Here is a 23,582-nt window from a genome sequence, read left to right on the forward strand (position 1 = left end):
TGGGTGTATCAGCTGAGCCAATACTAGAAGTAAGAAGGCAGTGGAACAATATTTTCAAAATGCTAAAAGAAAAAAAAATCTGTCAACCAAGAATTGTATACTCAGTAAAACTATATGAGCTATATGTCAAAAATAAATTTAAAAGAAAAAATTTCAAACAAAGGAGCTGAGAGAACATATTCCCATAGAACCTTACCAAAGGAACTTCTGAAAGATACACTTCAGGAAGAAGGAAAAATGCTTCTTGGAAACGAGTCTAAGATGCAATGGGGAATGATGAGCAAAGAACATATGTACAGTAAGGAAAGTCTTAAGGACTGATGTAATAAAACAACATCTTATTTGTGGATATATAAAAGTAAGATACTCAAGTATAAATAGGGAAGGAGTTTGAAATGAAAGCATTCCTTGAGTTCTTATATAATTAATTAAGGAGTAAAGGTATTAATTTAGACTTCAGATAAAATATTCATCTTAGCCTTTCAGAGGTAATAATAAAATAATAGTAATAGAATAAAAAGTAGAAATGAAAAGTAATGAGAAAAAGTTGATAGAGCAGAAGGCAAAAAAGGAGAAAAGAACTGAAAAGTAGAACAAATGAAAAATAGGAAATAAGGTGGTAAAAAGGGATACAAGGTATCTTTTAATCACAATAGAAATAAATTAGATTGTTTTCCCCAAAAACTCTATTTAAAAGACAAAGATGATCCAAGTAGAAAAGTAATAAAGGAGACTAAATAAATGGAAGAGATAAAATATTCAGGATTGGAAAACTTAGTATTATAAAGAGGACAGTTCTCCCCAGTTTGATTTTAGATTGACTGTAATTCTAATCAAAATTCCAATAAGTTTGTTTCATTGAATTTGACAAGTTGATGCTAAAATATATATGGAGCAGCCAGCATACTTCTGAAGATAAGATGGGGAAACTTGTCCTACCTGATTACAAGACTTTTTGTAACTGATTATTAGACAATGTGGTTTTGGACCTGGGGTCAAAAAAATAGACCCGTAGAATAATATAGAGTGCTGGGAGAGAGACCTATGAATATAGGGAAAGGAATATGTGACAAAGGTGGCATTACAGATCAGTGGATAGAGGATAAATTATTCAGTAGTGGACTGAGATCATTTGTTAGGTATTTTTAAAAAAATGGCTATCTAATACCGTACACAAAAATCAGTTCTAGTTCCATTGATAACCAAAATGTGAAGGGTAAAACTTCAAAATGTTAAGAAGAAAAATAAGAAAATATCTGTCTTATCTCAGGTCTTGTATATATTAACTTAGCAATAAGTTAAAAATAGAAATAAGACAGGGTGAAGGGATAGGATGTGATGGAAAGGGATGTGCCGTTTTAGACAGGGTAGTCCGAGCAGGGCCCCTCAGAGCAAGTCATATGTAATTTGTCACATGAAATAAAGGAGCAAATCATGCAGTTTCTGAGAATGGAGTATTCCAGGCTGTCTGAACAGCACCTGCAGAGCCCTGGGCTAAGAATGTGCGTGTTGAGCTACAGAAACAGCAGATAAGTTAGTGTGGCAGGAACTGAGTGGCAAGTGTGATAGGAAGTGAAGTCTGTGAGTGAGTAAGCAGCTTAGGTTATGGAGGATGTCAAAGGCCATGGTAAGAAATTTGGAGTTAATTTCAGATGTAATAGGGAGACAGGATCTGCTTTACTTTTTTAAAAGATCATCCTGCCCACTCTGAGGACAACACAATATGGGAGCCTGAGTGGAAGAAGGAAGGTAGATTCGGGAGTTGACACACTAGTCTAGGCAAGATGTGGCCCTAGCTTGGAGTGGGGTGGTGAGGGGTGTTTAGATTATGAATATATTTTAGAGGCAGAGGCAGTAAAATTTGGTGCTGATTTAGATGTGGGTGTGAGAGAAAGAAAAGAGTCAATTATGACGCCAAAGTTGTCCTGAGCAACTGGAAAACTTAAGTTGCCTCTTTACTGAAAGAATGATCTGAAATAGCTAACACACTTACCAGCTTTTTTTCTTTTTTCTTTTTTTTTTTTTAACTGTTCTACATCTGTTGCCCTAACTATTGAATAGGGGAGACTGGAGAAAGAACAAGTTGGGAGTGAAGAATCAAGAATTTGTTGTTTATGTTTAAATATACAATGTCTGAGAAAGTTCTTAGATTTCTAAATAAAGATGTATAGGCTGTGGATATAGCAGTTTGAAGTTCAGAGGAGAGATTCAGTCTGGCAGTATGAATTTGGAAGTCGTCAGTGTATGTATTGTGTTTAAAGCTGTGGAGCTGGGGCGCGATGCCATGTGGGCTGACCTGGGGCCCGTCATCATAGTGGAAGCGAAAGAGCATCACGGCAGTAAGCATCTGGAGGCGCGGTCCAAGGAGGTTCCCGCAGGGACTACCTCACGTGAAGTGGGAGGGAGAACAAAGACTAAGAGTTCATAGGCCCCAGTTTAGGGAACACTTAACGATTACTGGGCTGGGAGAGGCAGTGAGAATATTTCGGATTCTCTCGTGTCTTCAGGCAATGAAGCTGAAGAGAGGGATGGGTGTGAGATATGTTTTGGAAATGACTCATACGATGTGGAGGATGAGATTTCTGGTTTGAACAACTAGGTGGGTAGTGGTGAGCCAGAAAACTGCCGGAAGAGGAGGGAATAAGAATGAGTGAGGTAGATAATGAATTGTTTTGTGTATGTTGAGTGGAGGGTTGTGGCTATCTAAGTGGAGGTGTTTGGTGTGTTGGACATGTGGATTTGGAGCTCATTCACTTAAAAAACAGTTGTTATTGTGGGAGGCCTGGGCGGCTCAGTCAGTTAAGCGTCTGCCTTCATTTCAGGCCTGAGCCCCGCATTAGGTTCCCTGCTCAGCAGAGAGCCTGCTTCCCCCTTTCCCTCTGCTGCTCCCCCTGCTCGTGCCCTCTTTCTCTGGGTCAAATAAATACATAAAATCTTGAGAGAAAGAGAGAGAGAGAGAGAGAAAAGGAAGGAAGGAAGAAAGAAAGAAAAAAGAAAGAAGAAAGAAAAAAATACAAAGCTTGGAAAAGAGGTAAAGCAGGGGTGGGGTGATGCTGATGATTTAGATGTAAAGTTGGGTAATGAAGGAAGGCCTCACTGAGAAGGCAACATTTTAGCAAAGACCTAAAAGAATTGAGGAATGAATATCTGGGGGAGGAGTATTCCGGGGAGGGTGAACAGCAGGTCCAAAAGCCCCAAGCATGCCTGGCAGGTTCAAGAAATAGTAAGGAGGCTCACCTACCTGAAGCTTAGTGAGGGAGGCAGTAGTTGAACATGATGGGGTCATTGAACATGGTCATAAAGCCTTGTAACTGTTGAAAGTCTTCTGCTTTCTACCCTGAGCTTTTGAGAGAGATCTGGACTGAACGTACGTGTAGGTTGGGGCATCATCTGCGCATGGGTGGTTATAGAAACCATGGGACTATTCCTTTTTTTTTTTTTTAAGATTTTATTTATTTATTTGACAGAGATAGAGACAGCCAGCGAGAGAGGGGACACAAGCAGGGGGAGTGGGAGAGGAAGAAGCAGGCTCCCAGCAGAGGAGCCTGGTGTGGGGCTCGATCCCAGAACGCCGGGATCACGCCCTGAGCCGAAGGCAGACGCTTAATGACTGAGCCACCCAGGGGCCCCCCATGGGACTATTTCTAGCACAGGCATTCAGTTAGGTGGAGACACGAAGTAGAGTCCTCTTCTACAAAGACTACTTGGGATTCTTCCAGCAAGAGACCCTTCTGTTTGTGATTCCCTAAGGACAGAGGTATTTTAATTGTAGCTAACCCAGGATCATCACCCTGATCACCTGGTGGCTATTGTGGTTAACATTTGGGATACTATTAATTCTGTCTTCTCTGTCTGCCAGCAAATCCTGTTATGCTTACTAAACAATTTCAGTTGTTCAATTCTTGATTATTACTGCCATTTCACTTATGTATCAGACATTTATTCAGTGCCACATAAGTCTGAAACAAAGTACTGACCTCAGATCTGTTAGCATGAGGGTTTGAATAGAGCTTTGTTTACACTAATGATTACACTGTGTTCAGACTTCTAATGACTGTAGAGGGTATTAACCCCCTATTCTCTCTAATTCCTTTTATACTAGTTGCAGCATTAACACTCAGCTGATTTGACTTCCCAGCTAGTTTTTTTCTTTTTAGTGGTTGCTTTGGGAATTACAATTCACAATCTTATTAAGGTATATACCAATATGATTTCAGTATAGTTCTGTTCCTTTTCCCCTTGGTGCTATTATTCTCATACAAAGTATTTATTTATATATCACAAGGCCATTACCGTGCTTTTATAATGATTGCTTTATACATTGTCTTTTAAATTAGATAGGAAAATGAAATTACATATGTACATTTATACTGTCTTTTATATATTTACCTATGTAGTTACTTCTATTGCTCTTTATTTCTTCCTTTGGATTCTAGTTGCTGTTTAGTTTCCTTCACGTCAGCATGGAACTCTGCCTTTACTGTTTCTCATAGAACAGGTCTGCTAGTGATGAATGCTCTCAGTTTTTGTGTATCTGGGAAAGTCATCTCTCCTTTGTTTTAAAAGGATAGTTTTGGTGGATGTAGGATTTTGGTTGACAGTCTTTTTCCTTCAGCATTTTGAATACTAAGTGTGGATCATTTTGCATTTATCTTACTTGAGACTTCTTTGAGTTTCTTTGATATATTTTTCATCATTTTTGGCCAACTTTTGGCCATTATCTCTTCAGTTTCCCCTTATGTGTATGTTTGTATACTGATGTTTTGTATGCTTGATGTTTTGTTCTCCAAGGCTCTGTTCATTTTCTTCATTCTTTTTTCTTTCTGTTCTTCAGACAGGATCATCTCAATGAATTTGATTTTGCTGATTCTTCTGCCAGCTCAGATCTGCTGTTGAGCCTATCTAGTGAATTTTTCTTTTCAGTTATTATACTTTTCAACTCCAGAGAATCTTTCTTTTTCTTTTTTTTAAGATTTTCTTTATTTATTTGAGAGAGAGACAGAGAGAGAGAGAGCAAAAGTGGGGTGAGGGGCAGAGGGAGAAGCAGACTCCTGGCTGAGCAGGTAGCCTGATTCCGGGCTCCATCCTGGGACTCCAGGCTCATGACCTGAGCCAAAGGCAGATGCTTAACTGACTAAGCCATCCACGTGCCCCAATCTTTCTTTTTTTTCATACAATTTCTATTGCTATTGCTAGTCTGTATTTGATGAGGTATTGTTCTCATACCTTATCTTAATTATTCAGACATAGTCTTCTTTAGTTCTTTGAAGTATTTAGAATAGCTTATTTAAAGTCTTTGTCTAGTAAGCCCAACATCTAGATCTCCTCAGGTACGGTTTTGACCGCTTTTTTCCCCCTATATGTAGACCATACTTTCCTCTTTATTTGTGTATCTCATAATTTTTTCTGAAAACTGAGCATTTAAAATAATGTGGCAAGTCTGCAAATCAGATTTCTCTCCTCCCTCCTGTGGGTTTCTTGTTGCTGTTTATTTAGTGACTTTCCTGGACTAAATATCTGTAGAGCTTGTAATCTTTGTTGTATGTGGCCATTGAAGTCCCTGCTTGGTTGGTTTATGGTTAGCTAATAATTAGAGATTTCCTTAAATGTCTTAAACCAGTAAATTATCCAGTCTTTGCCAAGGGGGTTCTGTCCGGACGTTGGCATATAATTCCAATGTTCCCAGCAGGCGGTTTACAACTTTGCCTTAGCCATTACTTCCTGCTTGCACAGAATGTCAAGGTCAACCAGAGGTAAGAGATCAGGGCCCTCTCCTCTCAGGCCTTTCCTGGATATGTGCAGAGCCTGCAAATGCACGTCCCCTTCTAGATACCCAAGAGTATGCTTTCTAAAACCCCTTCTAGACCTCTCATTCCTGAACATTTATGGGTTTTTGTTCAGGGTCCTGTTAGCCTCCAGCTGGTATCACTGCCTTGGGCCTTGGCGACGTTAAACAACTGCCACTGATTGTTTTTTGAAAAAATGTCCAAAGGATAGGGCTGTTCACACAGAGCAAGCTCTGAGTCAGGTCAGGTAAAGATAAGGAGAGTGGAGGTTCTTGGTGCTGTCAGTCAGTAAAAGCTCTCTGGGGATAGAGCTTGTAGGGAGTTCCAGATTTGTTCTGTCCCTTCCAGGAGCTGCTAGGCTGCTGGTTTTCATAGCTACTGTGGTTGTGCGGCTCTTGTTTTTCAAGGCTAACACAAAGCTGGGGAGAGGGAAGTAGGAGTCAGGCTACTTCTCTCATGTGCCCATTTTGTCAGCACTGGGGAGGCCATGACAAAAGATGGCTGACAGAAATGGGTTGAGTTATTTCTACTTGGTTGTTTAGTGTCTCTTTCATGGTAGATGTTCTCTGATGAATGTTAACATGTGATACAAAGATCTTAACATGTTGTATCCATTCCCATGCCCTTCTGCACGCCTCTACCCTAAGACCTCCTTGCCCCAGTATCCAGTCTTTCTACTTTTATGCCCCCTGACCAGCATGTCACAACATTTGCCTATGAGTTGTCAAACCACTTCTTTGTCTCTACAAAGTAGACGGTCAAGTGTACTGCCTAAGCTCTGCCCACTGGGAAGGTTTTCCTTTACCACTTTCAGTGCCACCCCCTGAGTGAGGCTGTAATGCAGCACCTGTCCATTTTTTACTTGTACACACATACAGCTATGTGTGAAAAATGTGAGGGTTTTTTCTTTGTCAGCCGGCGATAGGGCCCCCCCTAGGGCCAAAAAGGTATATGCTGAAGGAGGGGCACTTGTACAACAGTGGTGGGTGATATGATGGTTTGGGCCCTCTGCTCAAGCTCGTGACCTCTGGTCCTATTTGTGCTTGATCTTGGTTGTATCACTTTCATCTTGTGTTGGATTGTTAACTGGGTCCACCCAGCATTATAACTTGGTGTTTCACAGAACCTAGATCATGGTGGGTGATCGTAGATAAGCAGCCAGTTGGTGTCCCGTGGCCAGGTGCTCCGTATCTACTAAGACATAGTATCATGCCAGGAGTTGTTGTGCAGAAGGCATCTGATTTTCCAGTACAAATGGCATGGCTACAGACCCCAGGGTCTGTGTAGTGATTGTCCCACTGGGGCTTGCCATGATACCATAGGATCTGCCCAGTTGTTTGTATCACCAGCCAGGCCTGCAGAGTACTTTCCTGTTTTGAGCTACTCTGGAAATGCATCTTTTTATGTCACCTGGTTTAGAAGCCATAGCAGTATTCTCAGATTCTCAGGTGGTATGCTTCCCTCTTAATTGTGGAGATGCAGGATGCAGTTATTTACTTGGTTGCCTTTACTTGAATGGCATGTCTTATCAAGCCCTCACTACTGGGCCCATAAAAATTTTACTGATGTAATGGGTTCCTGAATCTTTGAGACATTTCTCTCTCACTCTCTGGAGTACATGTCTCCTGACAAGGCCTTCAGTGTGCTACCCACCTCTTGCTCATCTGGCCCAATTAGCAAGATGCTATTAATATAGTAGGTCACTGAGGGACACCTGGGTAGCTCAGTCGGTTAAGCTTCCAACTCTTGGTTTAGGCTCAGGTCATGATCTCAGGGTTGTGGGATCAAGCCCTGTGTCAGGCTCCTTGCTCAGCAGGGAGCCTCTCCGTCTCCATCTGCCCCTCCCCCTCCAAAATAAATAATAAATCTTTTAAAAAATTATATAGTGGATCACTGTGATGTCCTGCAGAAAGTCCAGATGATCCATGTCTCTTAGGTTATATTATGCAAGAGGGTTGCAAAATTATTGTAGTCCTATACATAAGTGTATGCTGTAATCTGTACGTGTGAACGTAAATTGTTTCTGATCCTCTTTATTTAGAGAAATTAAAAAAAAAAAAAGTTTACTCCTCCAGTCATTGGCTGCATACTGTGCTCTTGGGCCTGTTCATCTGCTCTGGCAAGCATACATCTGCATGGCAGCTCCAGTTGCAGCTAATACTGGATTCAGTTCGTGGTACTCTGCTGCCTGCCTCCGAATTTGTCTGATTTCTTCAGGGACCAGACTAGTGAATCCTGCGTCGGGGTATTACACTAATTTCTGCCAAACCCCTCCCTTGACCCTGGGGTACAACATTGTTTTGTTTTGTTATTTATTATCTTGGCAAGTGGGCTGGAGCAGCTGTAGTTTCTTCTGCCTCGCCTTTCCCATGTGGTAACTCTTACACCACAGTCCAACAACTCAAAGTAGGGATTGCACTAATTCCAAGTATGTCTGTTTCAAGGAACTGGGAAAATGACCAGCAGGAGGGCCCCCAGGTGCAGTCCCCTTCCAGTGCCTGATACATTCAGTCAACTAGAGCATTCCCTCCCACATGTAGACCACCACTGTTCACCACTGGTGGACCAGCACCTTGTACCAGGGATTATCTGTGTTATACCTCTCACCAGTGATGGGGGATCCTCACTGCCATCTAGTCAGTGAGCAGTTCAAATCCAAAACCCTTTATACTCCCAATATTCTCAGATCACCTCTTGGCACCAATAGTTGGTAGGTTGTGTTCTCTGAAAAGCAGACTCTGAATTAGAGTTGAGCAATTCAGACTGTTTATTAGAGAATGTGTTTGGGATCCAAACCACGAGAGAAATAGGAAGCAAGATTGGGCAGACTGAGCCTAGTCTAATTTAAGGGGCAGGGAGATTGGATAGCTATACTCAGTCAAATTTCTTTCAAAACATTGTTTTGTTTTGTTTTCATACTTGAGCATTCTTTTTTTTTTTTTAAGATTTTATTTATTTATTCGACAGAGATAGAGACAGCCAGTGAGAGAGGGAACAAGCAGGGGGAGTGGGAGAGGAAGAAGCAGGCTCATAGCGGAAGAGCCTGATGTGGGGCTCGATCCCATAACGCGGGGATCATGCCCGGAGCCAAAGGCAGACACTTAACCGCTGTGCCATCCAGGCGCCCCTCATACTTGAGCATTCTAAACTGACGATGTATCTAAAATAACTTCTATGTTCTTTAGGCAAAGCCCATTCCTTCTAAGGTATCACTGATATCCTTTCTCAGGTGTTTATGTGAGTTTTGTTGGGGGGGTTGTTTGTTTTTACATAAAAATTTTCCTGTTTCAGAGCGCCCAGGTGGCTCAGTCAGTTGGGTGTCTGCCTTCAGCTCAGGTTGTGATCCCAGGATGCTGGGATCGAGCCCCGTGTCGGGCTCCCTGCTTGGCAGGGAGCCTGCTTCTCCCTCTGCTGCTCCCCCTGCTTGTGCTCTCTCTCTCTCCCTCTCTAGTGCTCTCTCTCAAATAAACAAAATCTTAAAAAAAAATTTTTTTCCTGTTTCCTTACACTCTGGTAAATTCAAGATGGGTATTGGAAAGGGAACTTACTTGAGTAAACTGAGAATAATGTATTTTAAAATGAAAATTAGACTTAAATGTTTTATGATATTTTTGTACCATGTTTGTGTATCTGAACTGTCTTAAAATAAATCCCAGTTGGTAATGTTCTCACTTAATAAGTTATACATTTCTATAATGTTCCAGTTTTAAATTATAATCAGTGTTACTGAACAAGGTTTAAAAAAAAACATAAAAGGTGATGGAATTCATGTTTTAAGTGTATCATTTACCTTTTTCTCTTTTTAGAAACTATATCCCACCTCCCAAAACTGGTTAATAGTGTGGCATGGAAGATCCATTTGGTGAGTATCGCCTGCATTTTTCTTAGTAGATGATATTTGTGGGTTTTTTCCCCCAAAAATCATATTGCAGACTAGGAAGACGAGTTAGGTAGTACTTAAAATTTAAAATAGGCATTTAAAATATGCATCAGCAAAAAAGGGACCAGAGGCCGTTTTCCTTGTTTAAACTCAGCATGCTGGAGTAAGATTTTGATTCAAGCATTTTGTGATTCTTTGCTAAATGTAAAGAAGTTTGAATCTCGTTTTATGGCAGTGCAACTTGAAGTACAGTAAAATGTTACCAATGTTACATTCTGCTCATGCCCGTTTACCCTACGTGACTGAAGTCAGACACTTGGGCTCCTGGTATAAGTAATTAGATAGCTCAGGTTAATAATTGTTGTCTTGCTTTGAGAAGATAGCCGAAAACTTGGCAAGGTCCAAATTTCTCCTCTGCTTTTAATGACCCTCAATTGCTTCTTTAGGACTTGGTGGGGTTTCCCCCCCACTTCTGGAGGGTACAAGTTTATCAGCATAATCCTCAGTCTGAACACTAGAGGGCAGTCAGTACTGTTGTCATAAATTTTATTACCAAATTAATTCTGGAGGGGATTACTTACGAACAGTTTAGTAAATGGAGTTGATTTTGGTTTCCTGGTGACAAATCCTAAAGAACATGTACATATGACAAACTAGAGGAACATTTGACTACTACAAAGGTGTTTACTGGAAATTTATTTTCTCTCTGACCTCCTTACTTCACCTAACTTAAACTTAACCATAATCTAAGTTTAATCGAATCTAACTAATTAAATTTATCATTAAATTAATTAAACTTACTAGAGAATACCAAAGGGAGAGTTGCTATGGAAATTATGATTTGTCAGTAGTCAACTGAAACATAAATCAGAATGTGCTTTCGATCACCAGTATGAGAAAAGGATTGTATTCTGTGCTAGCGAGAAGATTTTTCCTCTTATACTTTAAATCTTGGAATCTGATTTTTATATTCATAATGTGGATTCTGAAGAAAAATGGAATTTTCTTAGTTGCTTGCAAAACATACATGTAATATTTGCTGGTTTATGGTCTGCTGAAGGCCATTTGACAAAGAAAAGAATTCTGAATGTAAAATAAGTTTGTTTCTAAGAAGATGGAGTCCCTATAAGGTAGGGTGAGGATTTTCTTATAATTGAATTAGCTAACAGTTATGTAGATAGATTGAAAAAGAATTATTTGTTGTATTCTGAAAATAAAAATGAGGGATTTTGACCCATCAAGTTCCAGAGGGACAGACGTAAGGCCTCTAGGACCTTTCCTACGTGGACAGATATTTACACATTTCATTATATAATATTCTAATATCACCTTTGTTAATACTACCACTGGCCTCGTTGGAAAAGTCTTAAATATTGAGAAGCCATCAGACTCACTCCAGTGAATGTCTTCCAAAATTACAGTCCTCTCTTGAAAGCCTTACTTATATCATTGGCAGCAAGTACTGTCACTTTTCTTTGTAGTGATAGATTCACTTTTGTTCAATTTTGAGAAAATATCTGTCAAATACCTAAGCTTGAATAATAGAGTTTGTTATTCAGCTCTTCAAGTTAAAATGGTATTTCATGAAAAAAACTTGGCTAGTTGAGCTTGCAGCTCAACCACACAAGTACAAAAGTACTTGTAAAAACTAAAGGTAACTGTTACACTTAAGTATATGTTTTGTGCATAGTTACCATTTCCTTACACAGAATCCTAAAAGGACATGTACTGAAGCATTGAGATTTATTAAAACTAATAATTTTTATGGTTTTATCAAGGACATTCTTAAATCAAAACTGGCATTGTTTTTTAATTGCAAGAACGTAATGGTGAAGACCATGAGTCCTATTACAGTTTCATGCTGCTGCCTTGATTTGTGTTAAGGTACCAGCAGTTTCGCTCACCATTGCTTTTGCACCGTAGGTGGTGTCAACACTGAAAAAGGCTAATAATCCTTCAGCATTACTAAGTAACTCTATAGCTGTACCTCTTAGACTGCTGGAAGGATCTCAGGGATCCCCAGGCATCAGGGGACCACACTTGCTTCAGTTTCCTGAGGTTTAAAGAGTGTATTGTAATGGAAGAAAAGCAACTTTGGGCAAAGTCAAAACTTGTCCTGGAAATTGTATTGGGCAGGGCTCCAGTGTGGACCCAGTCTTGGGACAGGTAGCAGAAATATGGTCAGAGGGAATGAGCAGTTCTGAGTTCTGTGATTTCTCCCAAGTTGACCATGAGCCACCTATAGCTTTCAGGAGTTGGTTAAAGAACACTTCTGTGGGCGGCTCCTGGGTGGCTTAGGTGTTAAGCATCTGCCTTCGGCTCGGGTCATGATCCCGGGGTCCTGGGATCAAGCCCCGAATCAGGCTCCCTGCTCCGTGGGGAGCCTGCTTCTCCCTCTCCCACTACCCCTGTTTGTGTTCCCTCTCTCACTGTGTCTCTCTGTCAAATAAAATCTTAAGAAAAAAAAAAAAACACTTCTATGGGATGATAGGAGTGCTCTGAGCTCATTAGGCAGCTGAGTATTTTGAGAAGAAATTTATCGGCATTTAGTCAAGATAAGCTGAGGGTCAGGCTCACGTGGGCATTACATTCTTATATTAAAAAAGAGGGTAAATGGCAGCTGAGATCATAGTGATGGCAGCCTTCAGTATGTCTCTTGGGTCACTGTTCCAATATGGACAGATGTCTCGATGGGTGTGGTGCACAGCTGTCGTCCTGGATAGCACTACTCACCTGGGGACTCGGCTCAATCCGTGTCATCTTCTTTTTTGATGGCCAGGTGCTTCTCAATGCTGGGCCTCATGGAAGTTTCCTGGTTCTCACCTCTTTTTCCTTTAGCTCTGCCTCCGGGAGGATTTCTTAATCTTTATCTTCAATTAAACTATTCTTTTCTACTCTTATGTTCTGAATTTCTGGGAGATCTCTTTTATTCGGGGAATAGTTCTTTCATAGTATCCTTTTGTTTCAGCAAGCTTTCTTTGCCTTGCACAGTTCCTTTTCCCCTAAAGTTGCTTTTCTGTGTTTGTTTTGATCTGTTTTATGTTAGAGTTTTCCTCTGATGTCTCATAATAATTAGCTGTCTGCTCGTGATTAAGAGTGGGAAGCTTTAAATTAGAAGCTTTAAATGCATAGGCTGATCACCTCTGGGCCTTTCTGTAGGGTGAGCTTCTTGTCCGTCTTGTTGAGGAAGAAGCCCCATGTCAGTAGGAGCAGATTTTCCCATCACTGACTAGATGTCTAAATGGTAAGGGGTCTAGATGGCGGGCGGTTTGCTCCCTTCAGCACTATTGTGCACATGGTTGCCTAATTCCCCTCAGTTTTCAGTGCTATATTCCCACCATCAACTGCCTTTTGTGTCCCCAGTCCAGAAACCAATTGTTTTATCCCTTCCTAGAAACTGACCTCTTGAATTCTGCCAGTGTTGGTGTGGGATGGACATTCAAAGTCATGGAGTGGGGAAGGTTGATAAAGGAATCAAATAGTTTTTACCGTGATTCTCTTTATTTTATTTCCCTCCCTTTCATCCCCAATTTCAAAGATACCTGGTAGAATTCGATGAAAGTATTATTAATCTATTTTAATAATTTGTAGCGGAGGTAATGGGGGGGGAGTAATGACCACACTGTCCATGAAGTGCTAGAGGAAGGAAGGGTCCAGAGAAGATGTGTGTATAGTTATGCTACTGTGATATTTCATACCCCACTGCTTTTTAAAATGGCTCATTATTGCTTCTGCTTTCTTTCTTCCTCCCTTATCATCTGTTTATGGGTTAACAGCCACTCTCGCCATAGCGTGCCAGAAGAAAAGGGACTGAAACACTGTCATATGAAGCTGCTAAAGGTTTTTTGGGGGTAGGGGAGGATCTGTATACTAAATTACCTTCCCAAATTCTTCTGATTAAGCTTCGATACACCCTCCTCCCTTCCATAGAAGCGAACACAGTTTGTTGAAAAAAATTATTTTTGGTATGTGCTTGATGAAATAATTATTTAATGAGATAGATTATTAGTACGAATCCTGAATTTGAAGCTAGTTGCAAAGGCTTTATTCATATGCATGGTATTTTAGGAACAGATTTACAAGGTAATATCTCCTTTGGATTAAAATTTGTATCACATAGGGAATATGAGAAGTGGTGTGTTGAAGTAGAAAACAAGCTGTGTCTAAACAAATAAAAATTATTTTCTTCTTATTCTGTATCTGAATTTATAAATCATTATTGTGTGATAATGGAGTTTTTCCTGGCTATTCAAGGACATTTATTAAGGAGCCATGCTCAAAGCTAATGCACTTAACTTCAAAGTTCATGGGAAAACAGGATGCCTGGCTGGCTGGGTCAGTGGCGCATGCAACTCTTGATCTTAGGGTTGTGAGTTCGAGCCCCATATTGGGTGTAGAGATTTCTTTAAAAAAATAAATAAAATAAAATCTTAAAAAAAAAACAACCCAAAGTTCATGGGAAAACATTTTGTGATGCTATCATGTTGTTACCACTTGAAGCTCAAAATGTGTTAATAACACAGTCGTGCACTCCCTCTGCTTTAAGAATGAAGACCAAAATAAGAACTTAATTAGTTTTGAGATCCTTAGGGAGTAGGAGATAAATTCCTCTGGAATTAAACTATGCCAAAAATGATATTAGTTCTATTTTTTTCCTGTGGTTTTGAATAGAAATTTTTAAAAAGCATTATTATAAACATATATAAATCATCGTCCTTTCCTGATAGGACTATAAACTTAGGGAGGGCAAGATCTTCCTACTGTTATATCCCACTGCCCAAGAGTAAGCACACAATACATATTTGTATGTATTTCTTACCGTGGTTTTAAATTTTCTGCATAAAGTAGAATTACCGGGAGTGCGGGGGCGGATCAGTCAAACGACTGTCTCTTGGTTTCGGCTCGGGTCATGATCTTGTGGTCGTGAGATCGAGCCCCGAATCAGGCTCTGTGCACAGTGTGGAGTCTGCTTCAGATTCACTCTCCCTCTCCCCTAGCTCACGCTCTTTCTTTCTCTCAAATAAATAAAATCTTTGTAAAAAAAAAAAATAGAGGGATGCCTGGGTGGCTCAGTCAGTTAAGTGTCCGCCTTTGGTTCAGGTCATGATCCCAGGGTCCTGGGATCGAGTCCTGCATCAGGCTCCCTGGCTCCTTACTCAGCAGGGAGCCTGCTTCTCCCTTTCCCTCTGCCTGCTGCTCCCCTTGCTTGTGCTTGTGCTTTCGCTCTTGCTCTCTCTCTCTCTCTCTGTCAAATAAGTAAATAAAATCTTTTAAAAATTTTTAATAAAGTAGAATCACTAATCTTAAGGGAAATAGTGTGCAGAACCCCAGCTTCTATCAACTTTAATAGCACAGATACCGTGTCATTTTTTTTTTCTGTCAGTAGAAAAGGATGAACCATAGTGGTAATGCAAGCCTGAAAAGTAGTAATGCTGACATTCTGGGCTATCTCCCATATCTTCTCACCACTTTTCATCCCTCTGACTACTCCTTGCACTTAAAACATCATAGCAAGTATGATGATTTGGCTAAATGTGTAGACTGGTTTCCATCTGAATTTACTTCTGCATATTGAGCTCTTTTCAGTGTGTCATGGACACTGCATAGACAGTGATTATAAAAATTAAAATTAAAAGGAAGTAATAGGAGAGATGGATGGCTTCACTTATCATTTTGTATCTACTTGTATGGTTTGCATCATCTAACTATATATATGTTACTTTTATTTTTCACAACATAAACAGGGATTTTATCTGGGTTGTAGCATTAAGAACATTTTTGTTTCTTCCGTATATTTCTCCGTGTTCAAAATAAAATGTATAAAACTAATTTCTTAAAGGAGGTAAACGATAATTAAAAGATATTGCTAAAGGGAATTAAATACTATAATGGTCATTTAACATGCACAGCTTAACTGCTCTACCTCAAATAACCATGGTACATCTCTACATAATAATGTGGCCTTTTAAAATAGAAGACATTTTATTCTTCTCATGAACTAGATTCAGCCTACCCTATCAAACTCCAACACAATTGACTTGTTCGTCATCCACTCATTTGTTCAGGAAACACGGAGCAAAATCAACAAGGCAGTATGTCATAACAGTGAAATCCTCAGGCTCCGGAGTCAAACAGACTTGAGTTCAGATCCCAGTTCTGCCACTTCTTGGCTATGTCCCTTTAGGCAATACAGTTGCTTGTTGAACTTCAGTTTATCTGTAAAGTAAGGATATGGATTTTGCCTTTCCCACAAGGTTGCTGTAAGAATTAAATGAATTAATGCTTGTAATTTTTGCAACATAGTGCCAAACACATAGTAAATATATAATAGCTGTAATGTCGTAGGCACTAAGGGTATAAACATGAATAAGACGTGATCCCTGTTCTTTTTTCTTTTTTTTTTTTTTAAGATTTTATTTATTTATTTGAAAGAGAGTACAAGAGAGCACGAGCAAGGGGAAAGGCAGAGGGATAAGCAGACTCCCTGCCGAGTGCAGAGCCTTACATGGGGCTGATCTCAGGACCCTGAGATCATGACCTGAGCCACAGTCAGACACCTAATCGACTGAGCCACCCAGGTGCCCCCCGCCTTTATAAGTAATCTTTCCGCTCAACGGGGGGCTCAAACTCAAGACCCCTAGATCCAGAGTCACAGGCTCTACTGACTGAGCCAGCCCGGTACCTCTGATCCCTGTTCTTATGGAGCTTTAAATCTGGGTTAACCAGTTACAAGGTACTCCCTAGGATTCCTTTTTTTTTTTTTTAAACCTCTGTGTGGTTAATTGAGATGATTTATATACAATAAAAGTTACCCTTTTTAGGTATATATTCCTGTTTGGTTTTTTTTTTTTTTAAGATTTTATTTATTTGACAGAGAGAAACAGAGAGAGAGGGAATATAGGCAGGGGGAGTGGGAGAGGGAGAAGCAGGCTCCCCGCTGAGCAGTAGTCCAATACGGGACTCGATCCCAGGACCCTGGGATCATGACTGAGCCGAAGGCAGACGCTTAACGACTGAGCCACCCAGGCGCCCCTATATTCCTGTTTTTTGACAAACATGTAAGATTGTATAACCCATACTACAGTCAGGATATAGGGTATTTCCTTCACCTAAAACCTATCCTGCTTACCTTTTTAAATAATCTTAATCTCTTCCCTCCACCCTCAGCCCCTGGCAACCACTTGGACCTGAATTCTGTCCCTTTTTCCATAATGTTATATAAACAGAATTGTAAAACACATAGCTTTTTCTGTTTTTTTCCACTTAGCATAATTCTGTTGAGAATCATACATGCTGTTGCATGTATTAATAGTTCATTCCTTTAGTACTTTTTCCAGAATGTCATATAGTTGGAATCACGCATAGCCTCTTGAGATTGACTTCTTTCACTTAGTGATACGTATTTAAGGTTCCTACATGTCTTTCCGTGGCCTAGTAGCTCCTTTTATTGCTGAATACTATTCCATTGTTTGGATGTACCCCAGTTCATTCATTCACCTACTAAAGGGCATCTTGGTCACTTCCAAGTTATGGCAATCATGAATAAAGCTGCTGTAAATGTGTGTCCAGGTTTCTGTGTGGACATAAGTTTTCAATTATTTTTATTTATTTGAGAAAGAGAGAGCAGAGTGAGTGAGAGAGAACACAAGTTGGGGAGAGGGGCAGTGGGAGGCGGAGAAGCAGACTTCCCGCTGAGCAGGGAGCTCGACATGGGGCTCAATCCCAGGACCCTAGGATCATGACCTGAGCCAAAGGGAGACACTTAACTGACTGAGCCACCCAGGTGCCCTTAAAAGTTTTCAGTTATTTGAGTAAATACCAAGGAGTGCAATTGTTGGAACATACTGGTAAGAGTATGTTTAGTTTTGTAAGAAACTGCCAGATTGTATTCCAAAGAGGCTGTTCCATTTTGCATTCCCACCAGCAATGAATGGGCCTTCCTATTGCTCCACATCCTCACCATCATTTGATATTATCATCGTTTTGGATTTTGGTCATTCTAATAGGTATGTAGTTGTATCTCATTGTGGCTTTAATATGCAGTTCCCCCATGACTAATGATGTTGATTAACTTGTCCTGTGTTTAGGTGCCATCCATATCTTTGATGAAATATCTGTTCAGATCTTTTACCCTTTTAAAAAATGGGCTTATTAATGAGTTGTGAAAGTTCTTTACATAGTCCACATGCAAGTTCTTTATGAGATGTATATTATGCATGTGTTTTTTACTAGCCAATGGCTAGTCTGATTAGCAAAAGTTTTTAATGATGAAAATTGGATGAAATCCAATTTTTTATTTTATGGTTAGTGCTTTTTGTCTTTCTTTTTTTTTTTAAGATTTTATTTATTTGTCAGAGAGAGAGAGAGCACAAGCAGGGGGAGCAGCAGGCAGAGGGAGAAGCAGGCTCCCCACTGAGCAAGGAGCCCAATGTAGGACTTGATTCCAGGACCCTGGGATCATGACCTGAGCCAAAGGCAGATGCTTAACCGACTAAGCCACACAGGCGTCCCAGTGCTTTTTGTCGTCTAAGAAATCTTTGCTTAACCCAGTGTCACAGAGATATTTCGCTATTTTTTTCTTCAAGGTAGGTCTTATAGGTTTTCCATTTAGTTCAATAATCCTCTTTGAGTTAATTCTTAGGTATGGTACAATGTTGAAAATACTCTCTGTCATCTGCTAAATTACTTTGGCACTTTTGTTGAATTCCTGATGAAATGAGCAATTTTCTAGGAAAATATAATTTACCAAAGTGACTCAAGTAATAAAGATCCCATATAGACTAGTCATGGAAGAAATGTTGAAATGTGTCTAAGCTCAGTGAGTTTAATGATAAGTTCATTGATAGTGTGAAGAAGCAAATAATTAGAATGCTATATCAACCACAGAATAGAAAAAAAAGGTAGAAAATATACCCATCTATTTTATAAAGTTCACAAGATCTTGATAACTAAAAGCTGACAAAGACAGTACAAAAATAAAAGTGACAGGAGCACCTGGGTGGCTCAGTCAGTTAAGTAACTCCTTTCAGCTCAGGTCATGATCTCAGGGTCCTAGGATCGAGCCCCGCATCGGGCTCCCTGCTCAGCGGGGAGGCTGCTTCTCTCTCTCCCTCTGCCCCTCCACCAGCTTGTGTGCTCTCTCTCTCTCTCTGTCTCTCTCTCTCTGAAATAAATAAAGTCTTAGAAAAAAATAAAAGTGACATTTGCCCTATCTCAATGAATACAGTTCTGGAAAATCTACATAAAGTACTTGCAGATTAAATCCAACAAATCATTATTGTATTTTTTTCTGATTACAAAAACAACACGTATTTCTTCCAGGAAAATTAGAAAATATAAGTTGGTGTAAAGAAGAAACTTTTATGCCCAGTGATAACTACTGATTACTCTTGATACCATTCTGATGTATCTGCTTCCATGATCTTTTCCAGAGCAATTACCTGTATAGTTACACATTCTCCTTTTTTTTAAGATTTATTTATTTTAGAGAGAGAGAGAGAAAGAGAGAGGAAGCACAAGCGGGAGGGGCAGAGAAAGGGAGAATATTAAGTAGACTCAGCACTGAGCATGGAGTCCAGTGCAGGGCTTGGCACCAGGTTCCATCTCACGACCCTGAGATCATGACCTGAGCCGAAACCAAGAGCTGGACGCTCAACCAACTAAGCCACCCAGGCACCCCTGTTTGTTATTATAATAGTCTTATTTTAAGATCTAAAATAATATCCCTTTATTATTCTACTTTTTCAAGCTTTTCTTTGTTATTTATCTAAAGAAATAACCTTGATAAAGAGCAGTGTGCACAGCACGGTGATTAGGGCATATTCCCATTTAAAAGTGTATTATTTTTCTTAAACGAAAAAAGCCTTTAAGTTTTTTGAAATTTTTGTTTTAATATTAAGTGATAAGTAAATATCTTTAATTTTAAAAATGTATTTCCTCAACTTCCAAATTCAGATTAAGTATGATCAATGGGATTTAAAAGCCAATAATGAAGCTAGTATAAACATTTCCCATTAGGCAGGAAACCATTAACTTCAGAACGGCCTCAGTGGTTGTCTTCTTGGGCCTGATCAGAGTTCTGTCATGTTAAAAATGACCTTTCATGGGGCACCTGGCTGGCTCAGTAGAGCATGAGACTCTTGATATCAGGGTCATGAGTTTGAGCCTCATGTTGGGGGTAGAGTGACCTTTCATGGTAGAGCTTTGACTTGACTCAAAAATAGCATAGTATTTACACGATTGCTGTTTGAACATCAGTGGAGTCCAGAACACACTCATGTGTGCATACATACACACACAAACACACACCATAATGGAGGCTTCCATTACAAGAAGGTGATAGCAATATAATAGATTATTTGTGGAATGGTGCTAGTGGCTTCCAGTTCCTTACTGAAGATTTGTTTTGTTTTTTCCTCATCAAACCAGTGTTTTTCTGTTAGTAACCAGAATGACATCAGATCAGATTGTAATCTGTAGCTATAGCTTTCCATTTTTCAGCTGCATGAGATTAGATACTATATTTGACTTGACTATTTAAATATTTTTAAATTTCATGTTTAACTTTCCTTTGATGATTCTATGTCTTCTGTTTTTCCTCTTTGATCTCCCCGGATAATTTAAATGCTATAAAACAGGTGGGTCTGGCTGTTTGCTTTTGTCCATTTCCCACCCCCAGCCCCCAGAGGTCAGTCTCTTCCTTTTTCAGTTTAGAGCTCAATAATCGAAAGGTTTGAATAGCAAGAGCCCTTATTATGTCTGAAATAATAAAAGAAAGAAGTAGCACCCAAGAAAACACATCCTTGCTAGGTAGAGCTTGGCCAGTACTAAAGGGAAGTGCTTGTTTAGTTCTAGTTTTAAGCTCATAATATATCCAAGGCCAGTGGCTTAATATTGGTTACAGTGAAATTTAATTAGATTTGCTTGATTATTTATTTTCATGCTCACGTATACCCTCACTTCACCAAAAGATGAAAATGTTGGATGGATGGATGATTGGCTGACAGACTGATTCATTAATTCATTCAATAAATTTTTGTTGGCACACTGCCATAGCTGCCATGAAGGGGAAAAAATGAGTAAGACACAGTTTCAGTTCTCAAAGAGGAGGTTAAGAACTGTCAGTGTGAGGCAGAATGAAGAAATGTTTTTATACATATACAAAGAGTTGTATTATTAAAATTTTATGGCATGTTATTCAGCATGACTTGTACTTAAGGAAATTATTAAAAGAAAACTTGCTTGTATGGCTAAATATTTCCTTTTCTATATCTAGTGTTCTTTGAACAGTTCAGTGGTGATTTCTTTTTTTTTTTCCCCCTGCCCCTCCCCCCCCCGTGGTGATTTCTTTAAGGAGAGTTTTTGTTGTATTTGTCTTTTATCAAGAGAATTGGAGAACATGGGGAAATGGGAAAAACTAGGGACTTTACCTAATTACCTTAAAGATATAGACAGACAGGGGCATCAGTGTGGGGTCGTCAGTTAAGTGTCCGACTCTTGATTTCAGCTCAGGTCCATGATTTCAGGGTCCTGGGGTCCCGCCCCACGTCGGTTTCCATGCTAAGCAGGGAGTCAGCTTGAGGTTCCCTCTCCCATCACCATCCCCCATACTCTCTCGTCTCTCTCAAATAAATAAATCTTTAAAAAAAGATACAGATAGACAGTACGTGGTGATGAAACATAGTTTTATATTGCTAGTAATGCCCCCAGGGTGGGTTAAAGGTGCTTCAGTAATTTGTTTCTCATGAAACACTGGAACTTCAGTATTTTTGTTGTAGGTTTAGTTTGAGGGGTGGTAGAAATGTCTCTGTCTCAAACAGCCACCTTTTCTTGATTTTAGACCTTTTGTTTCATTTATTTTCTAAGAAATTCCTTAAAAAATTGGTTTTATGATAAGACATATCATTCTTATTGGTGGTCGTACTGGAAATATCAGGGATAAACTAAGAGAACAAATGGTTGTTTGACGTTGCCATTTTGGACAGTGTGCATAACTGCTCTGTTCCTGAATTTTCCTTTTGTTAAAGTAATAACTCCTAGAGTTTTTCTCTAAGGTTAAAAATAAATCGGGTGAATTCAACGTATATTTAGTTCTACAGTATATTGGTAGGAGTAGAGATTCACCTCCACATTACTTAGGTATGAACCCCAGCTTTGCCATTTACTAGCTCTGAACTCACTGAACAAGTTTACGCCTGTGTGACTCAGTTTCCTCACCTATTAAGTGGGATAATAAATGGAATCCTCCTTATGTGCTTGTTGTGAGAATTAGATTAATTAATACATGTAAAACACTTAGAACAGGGGCTCCTGGGTGGCTCAGTTGGTTAAGCGTCTGACTCTTGATTTCGGCTCAGGTCATAATCTCAGTGTCATGAGGTAGAGCCCCCGTCTAGCTCCGTGCTGAGCGCGGAGTCTGCTTGAGATTCTCTCTCTCCCTCCGCCCCTCTCCTTGCTCCTGCTGGTGCGTGCTCGCTCTCTCCCCCTCTCTGAAATAAATAAATCTTTAAAAAAAAAAAAAAACCACAACACTTAGTCCCTGGCATTATAATATTTGTTCAGTTAATGTTAGCTGTTATTATTCATAGAAAATGAGGCAAGGAATGCATGGGAAATTGAACTTAGTTTATTCTTTCTAAGATTTAGCTTTCTTTTTCATCAGATCTTTTATTAGAAATGTTCATATGTAACAAAATAGATATTTAGTATTACTTTATTTCTTCATGTTCTGATTTTTCTGATGGAAACTTTTACCATGTAATGAAATGATCAGGAAACAGGAATGAAGGGAAGAAAAAGCAGAGATAAGAAATCAGCTTTGAAGGGAAGAAAAAGCAGAGATAAGAAATCAGCTTTGAGTGATTAAAAACTCCTAGTGCTAGAAACTAGAAGAAAAGCAGACCTGGGGGGTGGGGTTAATCAGTTTTTATCAATCTAAAAACAACTATAATCAAAAGATTGTGTTGCTGTAAGCATATATGGCAGTGAATCTGTGATAACATTTAACCCAGAGCTTGCAAGATAATTTCAATTATGCCTTTCTTTCCTTTTTGTCATGAAATTGTTAAGCTATTTATTATAATAAGTTCATTACCTACAAGCCTGGCACTTTTCCCAACTTAAATACTCCATAACCTCAAAGGAAGAGATCCTATTTTCCCTGTGCCTCTCTCCATTGTTTTCAAATATTTATTGAATGCCTACTGTTTGCTGAGCAGTATGTTACTTGTTGAGAATATGAAGACAATTTCTGCTTTCAAAGAATGTAGGAGAGACAGGTAAGTAAATAGATAAGTAAAACAAAAGTGATGTGTACCCCTATATGTAGAGGTATACTTAAGGTGACTTTGGAGCATGGAAGAGGGATACCTAGCTCAGTCTTAAGTGGCAAAGGTAGAAGATGTTCAAAGAAGGCTTCGAAGGGGAAATGACGCATAAACTGGAATTTGAAGGAACAGGAGTTCGCCAGATGAGAGATTGTGGGGAGGGGGAGAGGACTTTCCAGGCAGCTAGAACAGCAGATACGTAGGTAGGCAGGCCCAGGAGAACATGTCACAGTTTAGGAATTCCAAGTGGTGCAGTGGAACTAAAGACTAGGACCAAGGATGAGCAGGTATGGGAGAGCAGTGGGAGAAGAGGCTTGCTAGAAAGATAGGCTTGGGTCAGGGTTTGAAGGATTTTGTGTGAGCTGTAAAAAACATTGTTAGATGTGTGCCGTTCTGGACACCACTGTGGCACTACTGCCGGGGACAGACTCGCGAGTGAAACTGGAGGCAGTGAGAACGAAACTCGCGCTGCCCAGGCACACGGAGGAGGACGTTCGGTTTGAAAGCCGCTCCACCAACAGGTTGTCAGACTGGGAAGATTTATAAAATTGTGTAAAGATACGGAAGACTTCCTGCCCCAAGTGAATGAAG

At 39.8% G+C, this 23,582-nt stretch overlaps 1 protein-coding gene across 12 annotated transcripts in view; it reads left to right on the forward strand.

Annotated features, from left to right (window-relative positions):
* Positions 1-23,582, forward strand: part of PHACTR4 (phosphatase and actin regulator 4) — a 92,722-nt gene that overhangs the window by 10,906 nt on the left and 58,234 nt on the right. For 6 of the 12 annotated variants that reach the window (XM_034647761.1, XM_011229164.3, XM_011229184.3 and 3 more), the window contains exon 2: positions 9,593-9,648. Coding sequence is in view for 7 of the 12 variants with exons in the window: in XM_011229164.3 (XP_011227466.1) it covers positions 9,633-9,648 (16 nt within the window). In the remaining 5 variants the exon portion in view is untranslated. Of the gene's footprint in view, positions 1-9,592; positions 9,649-17,590; positions 17,673-23,582 lie in introns of those variants that run through there. The other 6 variants (XM_011229176.3, XM_034647719.1, XM_034647725.1 and 3 more) reach the window with 3 other exon arrangements.

This window comes from Ailuropoda melanoleuca, chromosome 2 (genome assembly GCF_002007445.2).
Source record: "Ailuropoda melanoleuca isolate Jingjing chromosome 2, ASM200744v2, whole genome shotgun sequence".
In the NCBI taxonomy this organism is placed as follows: Eukaryota; Metazoa; Chordata; class Mammalia; order Carnivora; family Ursidae; genus Ailuropoda; species Ailuropoda melanoleuca.